Below are 18,283 nucleotides of genomic sequence, written 5' to 3'. Positions count from 1 at the left end.
CATTAAAATATGGTAAATTTATAACGTTTACTCCAATTGCTTCGTATATAAATTGTGATACAACTATTGGATTTTCATCTAATATTAAAATATTTTCATATTCGCAATCTGTTTTGTAAATCGATTTTTTTTAGTTTTATTAGAAGGTAGTTTACTAGACTTTAAACTTTGTTTTCGCTCTTTGAAAATAATCGAATATTTCATATATTATTGGTTACAATTTATTTATAATTACAAATTATATTAAAAATAAGCTCTTTGATGTTATTTGTATTCATTATTTAGGAATTATTGCGTGAACAAGGCAATTTTCCATTGAATATTTATTAATATTCTCATATTATATTTATATGAATTCGCCAATTTTAATAACATGGTACAAGTATATAAAATTTCATAAATTATATTTTATATTTTAATTAAATATTTTCAACCGATTGAATAATTGGCTCAACGATTGATTTTCTTTACGAAATTTTTTGCATTTGTTGTTTTCTTTGTGTTAAAATCTACCATGCTTATGATGCGTATCAGACAAAATAAAGGTCTTTGTACAGTTTGTACCATTGTGTTAAGACTGAAAAACAAAACATAGTTTTCTTTCTTTCGAGCTTTCCCTTGCTCTCGTTTCTAAGAGGGCTTCAATCTTGAGTTCTTCCACGTGTTCTTCTTCAAAAACAAAAAGATGATTTACATCCGGTAGCAAGAAGCGAACGTTACGCTTCTGCATTCTATTTTCTAACTGTATTCTCACAAAACCATTCGAATTTGAAGTCAAAAGAAAGAATACACTTTGTTTCGAGTAAAAACAAAATTAAAATTCCCGTCGAGAGGATTCACGGAATTGGGAATGCGGAATTAAATGTTCGTTTCATGCTGATTTATGTGAATTCGAATTTTCTTACGTAGTTAAAATGTAAATTCCGGATTGATTTATCTTCCTTTGGCAAAGAAATATATATGTACCAATAACCGAGGCGAATGCAATATTTCTGCGATTTTTTTATTGCCTCGTAAATGCGAAACTCGAGCAGAAACTGTATGCGGAAGAGGAAAAATATGTTTCAGGCCAACACGGACATAACAACAACAACAAAACACGCGAAGAGATAAAATAAGAAATACTATAAGCTTTTAGTTTGTTTATTGGTTTCAATTCTTTAAAAACAAACTTGATTTTTGTAATTACTCTTTTTGAATGACAAAGCACTTCAAGCTCATTTCATATTTATATTAATAATATAATACCCCGTATAGTGCGGATAATTCAAATCTTGGTGTTTAAAACCGGACTAATTGAGGAAACAAAAATATTTATTTTACTCAATTATAATTTGATTTGTTTTGAAATTTTCAAACCGGACTATAGTGAATACGAACTCATCGAAGCCGCACTTTGCGAGGTATAAATACATAAGTCTTTATACATTTATGTTTTCATACATTTATATTATATACTTATCTTGTTTGCTGCAATCTTAACTTGATTGGAAAGATGCTGTTCGATATATAAACATAATATATGCTCTTAAATCTAAGCTCCATGTAATACGCTTCAAACTCGATGTAAAGTTTACTTCCTTTTTTTGCATTTGCATAATTATGATTGCAAGTATAACATCAATATTCGTGGATTGTCAAAGGTTTCTTTTTTTTTTCTAATTAATACCAGGAAATAAGAACTTGTGTTATAGCTCACTTTTTTTTAGATATAATTAATTAGACAGTCTAATTACGTGTAAGATGCAAAACGTAATGAGAAAATTATACGGCGAACGTTAATTAATATGTTTGTAAAGGAGCAACCGGTTTTTGGTTTGAAATTAAATCATAAATGCTGAAACGTTATACGCGTGTCGCAGCCGCCTTTGATATTATATAAATATATAGAGTATACCTAAAATGCAAATAGCCTGAAACATATATATATTTTCTTTTACCATTTCTTTCATTTCGATAGCCGTGGAAATGGATTCTTTTTATTTTTGCTTCACCATTCCGTGAACTGGAAAAAGCAAAGCGTGCAACGTCTATATTTTTTTCTTGCAATTCGATAGAAGCGATATTCTGGATCATGAATATTTGATACTTTGGCTTTGTGCGCCAATCCGCAAACACACGCATACCCTTTCCATGTACCACCACTCTTTGCCACACCATCAAAGAACTTGTCCCTAAAACCGCTTCGTTTCCATAGAAATGACGGTGTAAATGCGCTCGGCCCTGCAAATATTGGTAATGGAGGGTGGGTGATGGTGATGGTCGTAACTTTGTTATTCAAATGGCCAATGTATTTATTTTTATTTTGCGAGTATGGCCTATTACAGTCGACGCGCGGTAATGCGACGAGGGTGGAAAGTGATACGAACCGGATACCAGCTCAAACAGACATGTCGACCCCTCCAGCAGCTCGGTCTTTGAGGGTGAGCAGCAATACCACCCTCAACCGCATACGCTGATGGCAGCCACTTATACTACACTTTGGAAGACGCACTTTCAATATCTATATATAGACTAAGACCACAAGATCAAGAAGCCCACCTCTTAATATTTTAACACATTTTCTATCAATTTTCAATCAATATTATTAAATTATAGTAGAACAATTCTGTATCCACATACTTCGTTATTTGATTCATAAATGTCCATCAGGCGTACCAATTAGTAGAGACTACTAATATTAATTTGTACGTGGTTGTCATGGCAACCACAATAGTAATCTAGCTTATTTAGATTACTGTGGTTGCCATGGGATTTCGGATAATACTTAAAAAATACATGTGAATATACCGTTCAAGTATGATTTACCACCATAAAACAAATGTTAATGCTGTAACCACACTATTCGAGATCTGAAACTTTTGAAAATTTTAACGTACGTTATAGAAATCACGATTATTATAAGGCATTATTTTACAATAAAATAAATTGACTTGAAAAAATAAAGACTGTATTACTACAAAATATTAAGGCTTTAGTCGAAATTGCTCAATCGATTTTGTAAATAAAATATTGTGTAAAGTTTCGCCAGCAAATGTATTAATAAATTATGTTGAAAAGTCACACGGATTCTCGCTAAAAAAAATGGTTGCTGGGATTTCCATTTCTCATCAATTCCAAAACTAATCCTTTCTTTTTAACTGAATCACATGGATATGTAACGCACACGCTGCACTGCTATATTGGATTTGATGTGCGATTGCGGCGAACTTTCAAAGGATAGAAGAGAGAGAGAGAGAGAGTTCAATTACAATGTGCGAGGTCGTAAATTTTTCCGGTTTCCTTGCGGATCGATCGTTTTCCCTTACACGTCGCGTTGGCTTCTTCATCTTCCGCCGAGGACAACCCCTCTTGCATATTATCGACCGGCATCATCCTCCGAAAATTTGCAACTCTCAGCCGTTAACGAAACGTGAAGACCGTTCTTTTAATTCAGATATTCGGTTTGCAATTATATTTCATCAAAGGCTTTGCTCCTTATTCCACCGCGGTGACGTTTGCAGAAAATTGTGTTAAAGATCATTCGCATGTCAATGTTTGCATCACAGCTGATTCAATTATGCAGTGAATGTTTGTTATAGCGACATGTTTGTACTAATTATTAACAGATTTTTCTCTAATGCATAAATAACTTAACAATTATATGAATACATATGATAGCTGCTGTCAATACATTAAGTTTCAATTTAGTTTTTTTTTTAATTAAATGAAAATCGCATATTTTTGTTATTTAACATTGTTTACAAGATCTCTTTCTACTTTTTCTAGGTATAGATCTACGATGCTCTAGCCTAGGTATTTATAATTAATTATTTTTATTAACCTTTGAAGCTTTATACTAATACGATATGGCGAAATTAATTAATTTGATTTGCTCAATCCTTAATTGCAATTACATGTCTATAGAAAGATTTATATTTACCAAAGATAATTACGTTATATTCTTGTTAATTAAGATGTCGTAACATCAATGGATTGATGTTAATACGAGAGTTGTTGTTCAACTTTTAATGGTTTGATGAATATGTAATGCGCGCAGAAAGGTGACGTAACAAGATTGAATGAATTCCATACAGATAAACAGTTTCTTTTTGCTAAATATGATTAGTGTAAGTTGTCAACGTTGAGTAAGGTATTGCAATGATCAAATTCATTTATTTTATTGTAAGTTTAACGACTTGATGTATATAGGAAATTCGAAGAAGGTGATGTAACTAAATTGAATGTTCGCGAGGCGAGAATCTCATTGCATTTCGTACGTCACTTACGTTTGACTGGGGAGAAGAGCTGTATGAAGGAAATAAGGAAAAGAATGCACAAATGCCAGCGAAAATGAAGAAGCGAGGTGCTGAAAGAGCGATGACGCGTTGTATGCGAGCTTTCTGTAATTCCATTTCCGGGCAGTGCGGAAATGACGCAGGAATGAGTTGGGAAGGGTGCAAATAGAGATACATGTTTGCCACCCACTAGCAACGTGATGGACAGGTGCAAAACGAGATTCCATAGATTACATTTATAAAAAAAAAAATATATATATAAATCGAAATGAATCACGTATGAACACAAGCGCGCTCCAATTAAAGCCTTTAATTGCAAATCCCCGCATCTCCCTCGTTCCCACGTACTCATTAAATCATAACATCGAAAATGTATATGGTTTTAATTTAATTAATTAATTACTAGATTTACAGTGGTCGAATACAACTTCGGTTGAGATGATTTTAACAAAATCACAGTCTCTAGAATGAGTCTTATTATTAAGATAGTAAAGTTTAAATTAAGCATCTAGTGTATTAAATTGAAAACAATTTATAAAAAAAAGTAAAATTGGGGTTTTCTTACAAAACTTCGTACTTTTAGACTAAATAAAAGATGTCTGTATGCAAATAGTGAATGAAAATATTCAAATAGAGTTTAATAGCTTATGGAACAAAATCAATCAATTTGGAATTATTTATTATGTGGCAGTAATGATCTTTCCCAAGCTTTGCGCTTTGAACATTTGTAAAAATATTTATGTTTTTTCTTATTTGCATAAAGTGAGTGAGTATATGTGTAATCAGCACTGCCTGAGGGAATATAGCTTTTGTTTTAATGTCTATCGTTTGGTACGTTTTGGATTCCGTGCTTAATGATCCTTAACGACTTGTTTACTACATGCTGGGGAATTATCAATCCGCGATAGATCGCGCTCGCATTTCGCACAGAATCTGTACGAACCCGAAAACTCGTGCCGTTTATTTATTATCGATAATATTTATTAACACCGCGCATACCGCTCATGTTTATTGCACAAGTTTCAAATTAATTTTAGCAAAATATTTACTCCTTTTTATTTCATTCATTATTAGATCTAATTAATTAATTGCAGCTGCTTTAACATAATGAGTGTATAATTATAAACAAGATTTCAATAGCAAAATATGTACATTAATAATGGATATAAGGAAACAATGGGTCGTTGCGGTGATTTATGTTTTAGCGTTATTTAAGTTAGTAAAATGTATTAAATGAATGAAACAACGGCGAATAATAGTTTATAATTGATGTTTCATATGTGAAATTCATATGATTAAAACGATTGTGCACAAATATTTTGGTAATTAGAGGCGTTCCAATTAATTCCGCCTCACCAATCGAGGGTAATATAATTACGGATTATAATTTGAATGGGACAATTTAATTTCCTATTCGCTAATTATAGCCTATACCCATTAACGCTTAATTGGTTTTGCGTGTAGAGAGCGCGAATCAATTGTTTTGCGGAAGAAGAAAAAAAAAAGCGAAAGAAAGAAAAACGCAAACAGTGACTGCGATTTGTTGTGCATAATAATATTATTATTTTCGTGTCGTTATTATTTTTGTTGTTTTCTTTTCTTTTTTATTCATTCAACAACAATGAAATATAAATGACGAAGAATCTAGAGCCGGCGGCGAGATACCGAGTCCGGGGTTAACATTTTTAACGCCACTTGGCCGCGGGTTATCTGGACCGCCTTTAATGGACCTTTTATATGTATATGTGTGGAAATTGGTAACCTTGACTTCTGACCTTATTGACTTGTGATCTGGCCGTTGCGAGGGATCACGGGAGCGGGACCCGCGAGACCCCTGAGACCTGTTATATCATAAAACAGTCGACCCCGTAAAATTGAGTTCAACATGTAATAATAAAAACAAATTAATGTTTAGCTGTGCGTGCGTACGTTCGTTCGAACAAGTATCGGTGACGATCGAAACAACCAATTCCTACAGACTGATAAAGAAACACTAACCATCAGATTTCATTTATTCATTTTCCGGGAACGGAAATCGATTATTTTCTTTGATGTACAATAAAAAAATCCAATAACTCACGTATCCCGTATAAAAAAAAACATATCGATATTAAAATGTACAATTTTTGTATTCACGTCTATATTTACTACCGATTGACAAACCTTCATAATGCGTTTGAGCAATCAGGGAAATTGTAATCAATATAGCAGACGAGTTTGTAACTAACTTTCTCCATTGTTTGTATTATTTTGTTACATTGGTTGTTATGGAGAATTTTATTTATAATTGTAGTGAATAGCACAAAACCGAAACTATATTATTCACATCAATAAACAGGAATATACAAAACTTTATTGAATAAAGTTGCATGCATGCGTATCGTACCAAGTTAATAAATCATTTTCTCTTGCTTTGCAGGTTCATCTCAGAATGCGAAAATAGCGGGTTCTACAAATGGCAGTGCGAAGCAGAGGACAACGACGGGACATGCGGTCCCAGGTCCAGGACCCGGTGTTCAGGCTCAGGGCACGTCCCATTCTTTTGCGGCCGCCTTGAGGAATCTTGCGCAACAGTCGACTCCTGGGACCGTGGAACATACCTCCACTTCCGGCAATGACGCCCATCGTGCTGGTACTTTACAACACCAAATTCAGGACATTTGCGTTTATTGATCCTATGTTTTTCTCTCCACCTTTTCTTTTTTTTGGGGGGTTTCCCGATATCAACAGCGCCCGCAGTTAACGACAAATCCGGTAAAGTGTCCTCGGAGTTACCAATGTACGGAGCGAGCAGCAGTTCGGCGGTGCGATCCGCAGATGCACGGCTCGCCAATTCCTCGGCTGAGAGATATCAGCCTACTGATTTGCGTAGCGGATTTCAGCCCTATCGACCAGAAGATAGGTAACTAAGTGCAATACAAGCCTTATCTTTTGTGATTAAGAATTTCAATTTTATTGTTTCTATTTGCATAATACAAAACAATCATTTTATAAACAATTTCTATTATAGTCAAAATAAATTAAGATTAATTCGGGTCATTTGCAAAGGGCAAAGACAAAATGTATACATGAATTATATTTAGGATTATAAAATAATATGTTGAATTAAATTTAGTTGTAGAATTCCACAAATGGCTGTACCTTTGGATATACCTGGATATCCGCCGTACGCGTACTCTCATGTATCTCTGATGGACGAACAGATGTATTTCGAAAGGATGGGACTTTTGCGACCGCAATGGCCGCCAATGGGCCATGCCTATCTACCGTACATGTTACCAGGAGCAACGATGCCGCTGTATCTGCACGAACGGTGAGAATAGAAAAACGGAAATGGTTATATGATTACTAATTAAATATGCGTAGGTACAAATTGGAGGAAGAGCACAGAAGACTGGCGTCTCGCAAGGACGAGCACGTGGAGCGGGAGATCCTGGAGAAGAGAGAACTGCTGCAACATCAGAGGGAAATGGAGCAGAGAGAGAAGGAAAGAGCTCTACGCGATCGTGAGAAGGTCGCGATGTCTCGCATCTCTCCAGCGCATCCCTCGGTCCAGTCACCCATGATGTTGCCGATGGTACACGGAGGGGCGATGCTTCCGCCCCCTAAGGACATCTATCCCAACCCGTACGGCCTATCCAGTCGCCAATCTCCGATGAATGCTTCCCTCCTTCCGCCGAGTCCGCAACCTTATTCCACGATACCACGATCAAGTCCGCAGTCGCTCCAAAGACATTCGCCACATTCTAACATTCATAGCGCATCGATGTCCGGGAGTAACGCCTACTCGCTGAACCTGTCGCAGCCGCGCCAATCGCCGATCATTCAGCCATCGGGACCGCTCATCAACAACTCACTGGCTCCGCCCACCAGCACATCTCAGAGCAGGCAGTCCCCGAAACCGCCAACACCTAAACCTAGTCCCAAACCTATTCCATTGAATAGCACGCCAAGCCCGAGTCCAATAAACGCGGCAACGCCGACATCGCCTTCTTCATTGAGCGAGGTTTCGCCTGTCGTTACACCCATCATGCCTCCAACCTCGAGGCCAAACTCCACAATCGAGGAAGTCTCGAGCGCAGGTGAGGGGAATCGGGACAACGGAGAAAATGCCTGACATCTCCCCATTGCTTGTCGTTTGTCACTATCCCCAACTTTCGGTAATAATCGTGGTTTATGTTTATTATTTCTTTAAATTCACATATATACACATAAAAAAAAGTAACAACTAAAATGAAACATCCAATGATCGACGCAATGGCTATTAAATTTCTCTTGACTGCTTTCTGTGTTACACACATTCTGTCATTATCCATCATTTCCTCGATTGCTGGATTTTTGTATTCAAACAACAACAATAACAGAGCTGTAATCTGTTAAGCATATGTTACAATAGTATGATTGAATGTCTTTGTTTTAGCCAGGAAGCCTACTATAATAGATAAAGAGTTACCTCAATCCCAAAACAGTGCAATGTCAAATGAAAGTCCATCTTGCAGCGGTAGTCAACAGAACAAGAGCAACAATAGCATGAAACCATTATCGCTTAAAAGCAAATTATACAGTATTGATGCACTTGTGAATAGTGACAATAATAAGCAAGCAACTGCAAAGGACGATCCGCATGCAGATGCAGAACATCAACAACAGAAGCAGCAGCAAAACCGCTCCATTGATTACCATCCACAAGAAAGTATTCCAGTCATGCAGCAGGGACACAATGAATTGTTGATATCGCAAGAAGACTTGTACAGAGTCTCGAATAGTAATGGTGCTTCCAATAATAATAATAATGATGATGATCATCATAACCATGTTGATGGAGTTGTCGAGGATGATGATGTAGATAATGACATTGACGAAGTTGATAAATATGATGATGAATCGCCGCTGCCCATAACGAATCAAAATAATAATAATAATAGTAATCTGAATCAAAAGGTGGAAATGATGATGTACAACAACACGGATTTGAGCTCCGAAGTGAAACACGCCTGCACGCCACTGTTAGACGCAATCGAGCAGACCCACAGCCCTCAACTGCCCATCCCATCCCCTAATTATCCGATCCAAACGCAAATCAACACAGATTCCTTCAGCAACCCATCGAAACAAGAGTGTAAATCTGCTCCTAAAATGCGTAGCGTATCTACGCAAGTACCAAATAACTATGTTCCTACCATAATTAATAATTACATAAATACACCTCATACTACTAGTCAAATTGAGTTAAAATACCCACATTCCGCAATGAGCAGCTCCCTTGCTAATAATAATGATCAAGAACAATGTAACGAAGAGAGAAGAAGAAACACTGTTGTAAACAATAACCGCATAGACTATATCAATAATAATAATAAACATAAGAATAATAACGATAATATTAATGTGAACTCCGACTATGGGATAATTGTAATTGATAATAGTGAAAAAAGAACGAGTTTTGAGAATATATTAAGTGCCAACCATATTTTAAATATAAACGCGATAAATCAAATAGTGAATAATAACGAAATAACCTTTGAAGTCATGCCGCATGCGAATCCCAACGGGACGAACACTGCTTTTACCGTACTTAAAGTTCCAATGCCACCGAAGAAGAAGCAGAAATTCAGCAAAATCGATTTGGCCACAATCAAACGTAAAGTCAGAAGGCGGCGTCAGGAACGTCAACAGCAACGACACCTCCGCCAATCGTCTTCGCCGATTCCGCCACCGCCTCCTCCTTCTGCCATATCGCCACTCCCACTCCATCGCAGCAATAACGACAACCAACAACAAGAAGAGAAGACTAATAATACCGAATCTGTGATCATGGACTGCGGGGTACCCGTCTACGGTTACTCCGACAGTTCAGCTACGAGCAACTGCAGTTCAGACTCTGAAAGCGACTGCTGTGACATCGACACTTGGATCAAGTCCGGTCCGCCCTCGAAAACGGTCATCACTCCCGATAAATTGAGACTTCTACGAGCCATCGGATTAACCACACACGTAGGAAACAATGGTGAGAACGAAATTCTTTATAAATAATTCAACAATGTAATATATTTATTACTAATTATTATACTTTCAGTACTCGAGTTAAGTAAATTAGAAAAATCCATATGGAAACCGAAAGTCGACCTAATCATAACGGAAGAGAACTACGACAGTATTCCAATTGATTTACCAGTGCCTTCTGAATCACCATCCATTCTTAACTTTACGGATGACTTCCCACACAAGATGGGATTCTTACAATTACTAGGATTAAAAACTGTGCAAAAGAAACACAGACACGGTAAGATTAATACGTTCGTTAAAAAAAAATCATTTGCTAAAACAAAAAGTTTTCTGTAGAACTCGAAAACAACTGGATGAAAGTCGTGGAGCAACGGCTCAAGCGAAATTCGCTTCTCTCGTATTCGAGGTATTACATCGAGTCGCACAGCAAGTTCAAGAATTATCACGAGGATGAAAGCAATTTCGAGAACATAACTACGTTGGCGTGCCTGCAACCTCATCAGTTGTTGTACCCCAGGGTATCCGCGCAGAGGAGGTTCGACGAGTATTATCCGTCGCAGCAGGATTACGTGTACAGCAGAGAGATGCATTCCAGTCTCGAGAACTTCTTATTGGGAGAGGACAACAATAAGCTTGCAACCGTCAGCACGAATCCATTTCAATGGCCCGACATCGAGCAGGCCATGCTTTCCTATCAAACCTACGCCAATGGTAAGTTGGCTCGTGTAAGAGATTCTACGAGATAAATGCGTGTGGGTTTAACAGTTTTTCGGTTTCAGATAGGGATATGGAAATAGCTTCGCTGCGGAAGAAGTGCGAGGAGGAGAAACGCAAGATGTCCGAGCATCGAGCGGCCGTCCGGACGAATGCACACGCCGTGGAGAATCTGCGTTGCATCAGCATGACGTGCAAGCAGAACAAGATGCATCTCATCAAGAAGATCGATCATTTGACCAAAATTATTAACGACTTCAAGTCATATAGGTAGCATTTATTCTCATCCAATTTCTACACTGCGTTGAGAGTGTGTGTGTACTGCTGCTACGTCTGTTTTCTGTGTGCGAGATTTATTTATATTTGCGATTGGCTCAACAGATATTTTGTTTTCTTCGGAATATAATATTTTTTGTACGGGAAACAACGTCGTTTCCCCCCTTAGAGTTATTTTATACTCCTTACCATAATTCGATGAAAGAAAAGAAAAACAACATAAAGATCTACACTGTTATTATTATTATTATGAATACTACTTCAACAAATACTATTACTATTATTACTATTTCTGGGATGTACAACAAACAATCGATTGCCTTAATATTTAATTTATCCTTTATTTTATAAACGCAAAAAAAATGTATCGATTAACCTTTAGTATAATTTGTATCTAGGTTTTAATATTTATTTTAATATTTTATTTAGACCGAAAAGAAAAAAATGTAAAAAAAAATTATAACAAACTTTGATTTCACAGTCGAAAATAATTTAATTATGAGAGTGAAGCACTGTGATGGACATGAAGAAAAAAGGAACACAAAAATCTTGTTTTCTTCTAAAAACGCAAAATAAATAACAAAAACAAACAAAAAAATAAATGGTAATAACAGCTACAACAAAAAAGAATACACACGTTGATTAGTTTATTTAATTTTTCTTTATTTTCTAAAGACAAGTATTATTCGTTTAATGTTGATTATTAACGAGGATTACCTTTTACTGTTCGATTATAATATTATATTTTTTTTAGTCAATAATTTATTAAGGGGAAACGATTATTAATGAATTCATTACCATTCTCCCTTTGTTTCTTTATAATTTTATTTAATTTTTATTTTATTATTTTTTTTTTTTGTCATTTTATCATTACACTTTCGTTGTTTCGATGAAGCGTACATGTATATTTTATATTCATTTTACGGGTGATTAGATATTTAGAGAGTGGTGTTCACTGATTCTGTGATAAATACAATTTTAGTAACCCTGACATAAACATTGTTTCTAGCATATGACTACTTAATAAATGTACATAACAATTAAAACTAAACGACGAAAAAAAAAACAAACATTTTTAATCAATTTATTTTTATTTGTTCCCCTCCACTGTTCTAATATTCTATCATAGCAATCGCTAACTTTCTTTTTATCATACACAACCAATCAAAATCTGTTCCTAAAAACAATATATGTTACCTTGGTGATGATAACATTCCATGCAATCAATTTTAAATTCCGGTCGTGTTTTATTGTCGGTGCAAATTTATCGTTAGTGTGTACAAATTAAATTCATTTAAGAAATATTTTCAAACTCTAGTTTAATTATCAAACTATACAAAGAAATACGTAAAACTTTACGCGTGTGTGAAAAACATTTTATTAAAAAGTGTTAAGTGAAAATGAAGGGTTTTGACAACAATGACGTAAAATTCATGGCCGACTACAATAAAAGAAAATATATTAAGTAAGTGAAATTAATAGATAAAGTTTATTTAAAATGAAATAACACAATTTAAATTTTAAAAAATGCTTATTATAATGAATATTTAAAAGTTTGGGTTGTTTTCAATAAATTTATTCCAAAATATAAAAATTTCTTACAAAAATTTCGATTAGTTTTCAAACCTTACATGTCTCATACAAAGTTTTCATATATACTTATCACTCGTTTTACACGGTAATTTCTATACAAATTTTCTCTTTAACACGGTTTATTTTTTGCATACTTATACAGCAATTTCGATTTAGATCTGTTTCTGAAGAACCAATCTATAGTGTAAATTGGGAGATACGTGTACTTTTTATATCTTCAAATTGCTGTAAATCTTACATCACCGCGCATAATAATTTTGTCTTAATATAATATCAAATCCATTAAAACATACTTTTCAGTCAAAATGTAATTATGAATCAAATTTTATGCCATTTTCGAGTTCAGAGTCTGTAAGAATAAGCATCTTTCACAGTCACTTTTCATAATTGAGAACGCAATTATTCTAAAAACTATTTACGGAAATATGTTTTAATTGATATTTACAATACTCTACATTAAATTGAGTATAAATGATAGAATAAAATTATAAAACTGAACTAAATACATATTCATTCATTCATTAATTAAATATCCTTAATTACAATGTAAAAATGTAAGCGAATATAGTGTTTCGTTTTATGTCAGCCTCAAATTATTTTAACAATAAGTAATAATAAATATTTAGGCCAAAGTGTACATCAATAATATAAATACGTATTTGCTCTTCACAAATATACAATACAATTAAAATTGTTCTTATAAAAATATATGATATAAATATATATATATATATAATTGTATTTATTATCAATAAATAATACCGTTAATTATGATAAAAGCTAAAAGCAATACTTTTTTTCTGAAAAAAAAAGTTGTATACACCAATAAGACGCAATTAGGAGTCTTTATGCATTTTCAGATGCCTAACCAGATGAGCCTTCTGTGAAAATCTCTTGTTGCAATATTCGCAGAGAAAGGCCTTTTCCCCTGTATGGACTAGCATGTGCTGATAAAGCTGACCTTTGGTGGAGAACGCCTTTGCGCACTGATCGCAATGGTAGTTCTTCTCGCCGGTGTGAATTTTGATATGAGTATTTAGATTACTGGAACTTGCGAACCGTTTAGGACAGTATGTGCACCCGTACGGCCTCTCCGACGTGTGTATCGCAATGGTGTGTTTAGTCAACTGCTGGGCCGTCGCGAAAGCTTTGTTGCAGGCCGAACAAACGTGGTTCTTTTCGCCCGTGTGTGTCCTCATGTGAGTGTGCAGATGACCACCATTCATAAACCTCTTATCACACAAATGACACACGTACGGTCTCTCCCCGGTGTGTATTCTAATATGATGCACCAGTCCCGGCTTCGTCCTGAATATCTTTCCGCACGTATCGCACTGATGATCTTTCGGCGGCCGTCGCGTCTTCGTGCTGGCCGCATTCTCATCGATCATAAGATTTATATCCTCCGCTTTTAATGGAGTTTGCTCATCTAAATCAATCTTCAGTTCAGTCAACTGTGTCTTCTCCAGCACCTGCAATGAAGTCCCAGGTTCCAACTGATCCTTCTGCAATGGTTGCAACTCAATTTCCTCCAACTGATCATTTGTCTGTAGTATAGCACTGAACTGCACAGTGTGCACAGTCTCCACTGTATTTGTCTGCTGTATCTGAAGTGTTTCATGTCCATCTTGATTATCGCTCTGTAAAATAATAGAGGTCTCCCCTTTCTTGATCTCAATGTAGTTGGAGAGATCTGTTGTGTCTGATATCTCAGTCAACTTCCCCAAACATTCCCTCAGTTTTGCATCAGCCCTCTCAAACTGTGTCTTAAATTGATATGCTGAATTCAGTTTCTGAATGCACTTCGGGCATATGTACGATGGAAGTCCATCTCCTTCAACAACCTGCAAAGGTTATATAGCAGAATCTTATATGAAATCTGTTTGTAAACAAATGAATTACAAACCTGAACAGTGGAGCAGGCCATGATCAGTATAGAAAAGTGTGGTGGTTTTATTGGATCAAATATAGGCATCAGTTTGTTGTCTCTTTGCAGGCACAGCCTGCATATATCATTTATGTTGTTTATTATATAATAATCCAGAAGTTCCAGTGGTTCCATGTTCTTGATGTTGTATGCCATGTATCATAAAACTTGTTTCCACAACTATATAATTTAAGCAAACCTACTCTCCGTGCTTGACAACAAACATTTCGCGACCATTCCGACTTCTTATTATTCATCAGCTAACGCCAACTACCTGTCAGGGTCACTGGCTTTGATTGATCAAAATAAGAAAATTCATTAAAACATTTCTCAATTATTGGTAATCTAATTGAATGCACTTTATGCATACATATTATTATTTATTTATTAAAAAAAAATAACATAATTTCATCTATCTATTAGCTCCATCTACATTGCAAATGTTAGTTTCTTGAAAGCAGTGGTGTAACTAAAAAAAACTGTATTGATAGTAAATATAGTTAATACTCTATTAATACTAAATATAGTTAATTTATACAAAAAACAGGTCTTTACAAGAAATTTATAATTTTCTATACTGGATTTTGTTTTAATATGTGATTATGCCAAAATCAAATATTCTTAAATCAAAGTACCGCCTATGTCTTCTCTTTAAATGGCTTAAAGTAGTTCTTTCATCTGTCTGTGTTTTTGTAGTTAGCGCTTTTGGCGTTCGTTAATAATATTTACAAGATTTGTTTCCTTCCTTTGAATGTTGAATATCACAATTATAATTTGTGTGATTTCTAATGGACGCAAAAATCATTAAAGAACCGCTCCGAAACCTGGGCGTCTATCGTTTAAATAGGTTATGTGATGTGTTTGTTCTTTGTTTACTAAATAACAATGGAATTAACGTTGGATACCAACTCGAAGATGACTCGAAATGTGGTCGACGTTTTCTGCGATATGAACTCTATATGCAGATTATGCTTAGAAAAGAATGAACTGGATAAGAACCTTTACAACATATTTGAGGCTAAAATTCAATTGGATTTGATCAGCAATTTCATCATGGCCTGTGCTTCTGTACAGGTAATACCTATGACCTACTTAAGATCACCACATGAAGTGAACTTTTATTCTGTAGATTGCAGAAGGAGATGGTCTACCCATTTTCATATGCCAGCATTGCATGTCCAGGTTAACCAATGTGTGGGAATTTAGGATGCAATGCCAAGAGTCTGATGCAAAACTCAGAGAGATTTACAATTCACAATTGCAGCTCAATACATTTACTGAATTCAGTTTGGTTGTAAAGGATCAATTTGAGCTGAAGCAAATTGATGATAATGATGATGATAAACAGGTTGATGCAGCTATTGTTCAGATAGAAGTTGATGTATGTTTATAGAATTATGAATCAATTTTGTGCATTACAACAACAACTAGTATTAGATGATTTCAGGCTATTGAGAATGGCTCAGAGGAGAAGGCTGATAATGAGAGGAAGGAGTGCAATAAATTAGAGAAACCCAAGGAGGCAAAGTTGCACCAATGCCATACATGTGGGAAGACTTTTAATAGGAGGGAATATTTAACTCAGCACATTCGAATACACACTGGTACTTTTTAACGTGATTATTGTCATCTTAATTCTCTGCTTTCTTGCAGGAGAGAAACCGTATCATTGTCATCTGTGCGAGAAGAGGTTCGTGAATTCCGGTCATCTTACTACGCACATGAGGACGCACACTGGTGAGAAACCGCACGCTTGTAGTTTGTGTCCGAAAGCATTCAGCACCAGACAAGAACTGCACAAGCACACTATGGTAGAATCTAAAAGCTTCGAGTTCGGCAAAGGTGTCACCAATTGTAATTTTGCTTGTAGGTGCACAATGGCGAGAGGCCGTTCATATGCAAATTGTGCGAGAAGAGGTTCGGAAGTTCTAGCAATCTGTATTCGCATTTGAAGCACCATACCGGCGAGAAGAACTTCACCTGCGAAAATTGCGGAAAAGCGTTTTTCACAAAGCAGGAACTCAAGCAGCACCAAGTTGTACACACGGGAGAGAAAGCTTTTCTATGTGAATTCTGCAACAAACGATTTTCGCAGATTGCACATTTGAAAAGACATTCCAAACTACACAGAAGTTAACTGTTGCTTGTATAATTTGTTTGTGAACCAGATTATTATTTTTTGTTTACGGAAACTTAGAGAATTTAATGTAACTAGTGCAATAATCTTATATATTGTTGATGTATCACGCGCAAATGGTTCTAAACTTTATTTAGATTGAGATACATTCTGAACATATATCTAATAATTATTAGTAAAGTTCTTGAAATATGCATTAAATGTATGTGGATACGTGAAAGAATAGGAATCTGAATCTGATAATACTTTATATTCTTAATGTAATTTAACTGATGTGAATTTAAGTAAATAGGTCGTGGGCACAAAAATGAAGAGTTGAGAATCAAACCAGTCGTAGACTGCGTATACTAAAAGTTATTTGGATATTAGTACTAATTACATAAATAAAAGCTTTTATGTAATATTTGCATTTAATTTAAAGATTTCGTTATTACTTGGAGTTAATCAAATATTTTTGGACGTGTAAATGCATTTTCGAAAATCAAATTTCTACCATACAATAAAGGATTTGTTAAATAATAGTTTATTTTCTAAAATTGATTTTATTACCATGTAGATATAAACAAAAAAAAAAGTATAATATATATAATATACAAGTACTTCCAAAATACGTAAGAAAGTTTTACAATTTTAAGTACAAATTTTGTTGCCGGCCGAAATCTGTGTTCGCCGCAATAATAATACTTGTGCTCTAAATTTCTTAAAATGTATACATACAAACACAAACGAGTAAGGAAAGGGGGTCGGAGTTGGTCGGTGCAAAAATACATATTTCTCATTGAAGAGTCTCTCTATTTGGATAAGGCATAACATTTTGATCATTCCCATATATTCTCTAAATGTATATTAAGGCTTCTCTCTATTGCTTTAATTCCAATAATCGGAATTTGCATAACAGGTTTATCACACAGAACCGTTCTTCTTCCCATTTAGTTTTCCTTTCTTAGCTGCAGCTTTTTTGATGTTTAATTGTTGGTTAACAGAAGAAACGAAAACGGGAAGAATAAAGTAAATGGAGTTAATCGACAATAAATACATATTTATAATATATAAATAGGAATAAACACCGTTCGACGGTTTTGCTACGTGTTTTGGCACGATCGTGTGTGTGTGCGCGCATTCGAACAAAACGATCAATCGTAGTAATAATTGTCACAACAGATTGTTACATTGCAAATATAAGAGATAATTGGATATTATTTACATAATGGATATTTGTAAAAAATATATTTATATATAGATGACGAAAAAAAAGTACATTAAAAAACGGTATATAGTTATTATTAAAAGTACATATTCACAACAACAACAAAAGGAAAACGAATGCACGATATGAGCTAAAGCCGATATATA

At 35.0% G+C, this 18,283-nt stretch overlaps 3 protein-coding genes across 6 annotated transcripts in view; 2 read left to right on the top strand and 1 right to left on the bottom strand.

Moving 5' to 3' along the window:
- LOC108558232 overlaps nt 1-11,628 on the top strand; it is a 39,877-nt gene extending 28,249 nt beyond the window's left edge. For 2 of the 4 annotated variants that reach the window (XM_017915074.1, XM_017915073.1), the window contains exons 9-17: nt 3,769-3,795; nt 6,697-6,909; nt 7,008-7,179; nt 7,393-7,590; nt 7,644-8,359; nt 8,698-10,284; nt 10,354-10,560; nt 10,620-10,994; nt 11,063-11,628. In XM_017915074.1, coding sequence (XP_017770563.1) covers nt 3,769-3,795; nt 6,697-6,909; nt 7,008-7,179; nt 7,393-7,590; nt 7,644-8,359; nt 8,698-10,284; nt 10,354-10,560; nt 10,620-10,994; nt 11,063-11,271 — 3,704 coding nt within the window. In that variant the 3' untranslated portion in view covers nt 11,272-11,628. Of the gene's footprint in view, nt 1-3,768; nt 3,796-6,696; nt 6,910-7,007; nt 7,180-7,392; nt 7,591-7,643; nt 8,360-8,697; nt 10,285-10,353; nt 10,561-10,619; nt 10,995-11,048 lie in introns of all 4 variants that reach the window. The other 2 variants (XM_017915076.1, XM_017915075.1) reach the window with 2 other exon arrangements.
- Nucleotides 11,629-13,632: 2,004 nt separating this feature from the next.
- On the bottom strand, nt 13,633-15,145 carry LOC108558225 (zinc finger protein 613-like). Its single transcript, XM_017915063.1, has 2 exons — nt 14,773-15,145; nt 13,633-14,710 (listed from the first exon to the last, which is right to left on the bottom strand). The coding sequence occupies exons 1-2, from the start codon at nt 14,947-14,949 to the stop codon at nt 13,703-13,705; spliced, it is 1,185 nt and encodes a 394-aa protein (XP_017770552.1). The 5' UTR covers nt 14,950-15,145; the 3' UTR covers nt 13,633-13,702.
- Nucleotides 15,146-15,472: 327 nt separating this feature from the next.
- On the top strand, nt 15,473-17,364 carry LOC108558228 (zinc finger protein 345-like). Its single transcript, XM_017915065.1, has 5 exons — nt 15,473-15,867; nt 15,923-16,174; nt 16,241-16,397; nt 16,447-16,604; nt 16,664-17,364. Exons 1-5 carry the CDS (start codon nt 15,679-15,681, stop codon nt 16,928-16,930), a joined length of 1,023 nt encoding a protein of 340 aa, XP_017770554.1. The 5' UTR covers nt 15,473-15,678; the 3' UTR covers nt 16,931-17,364.
- Nucleotides 17,365-18,283: the final 919 nt, after the last annotated feature.

The sequence above is a fragment of the Nicrophorus vespilloides genome, unplaced genomic scaffold (assembly GCF_001412225.1).
Source record: "Nicrophorus vespilloides isolate i.1.1-1 unplaced genomic scaffold, Nicve_v1.0, whole genome shotgun sequence".
Taxonomy (NCBI): Eukaryota; Metazoa; Arthropoda; class Insecta; order Coleoptera; family Silphidae; genus Nicrophorus; species Nicrophorus vespilloides.
The sequence above is the reverse complement of the archived record's forward strand: the minus strand, read 5'-3'. Positions and strand labels throughout refer to the sequence as shown.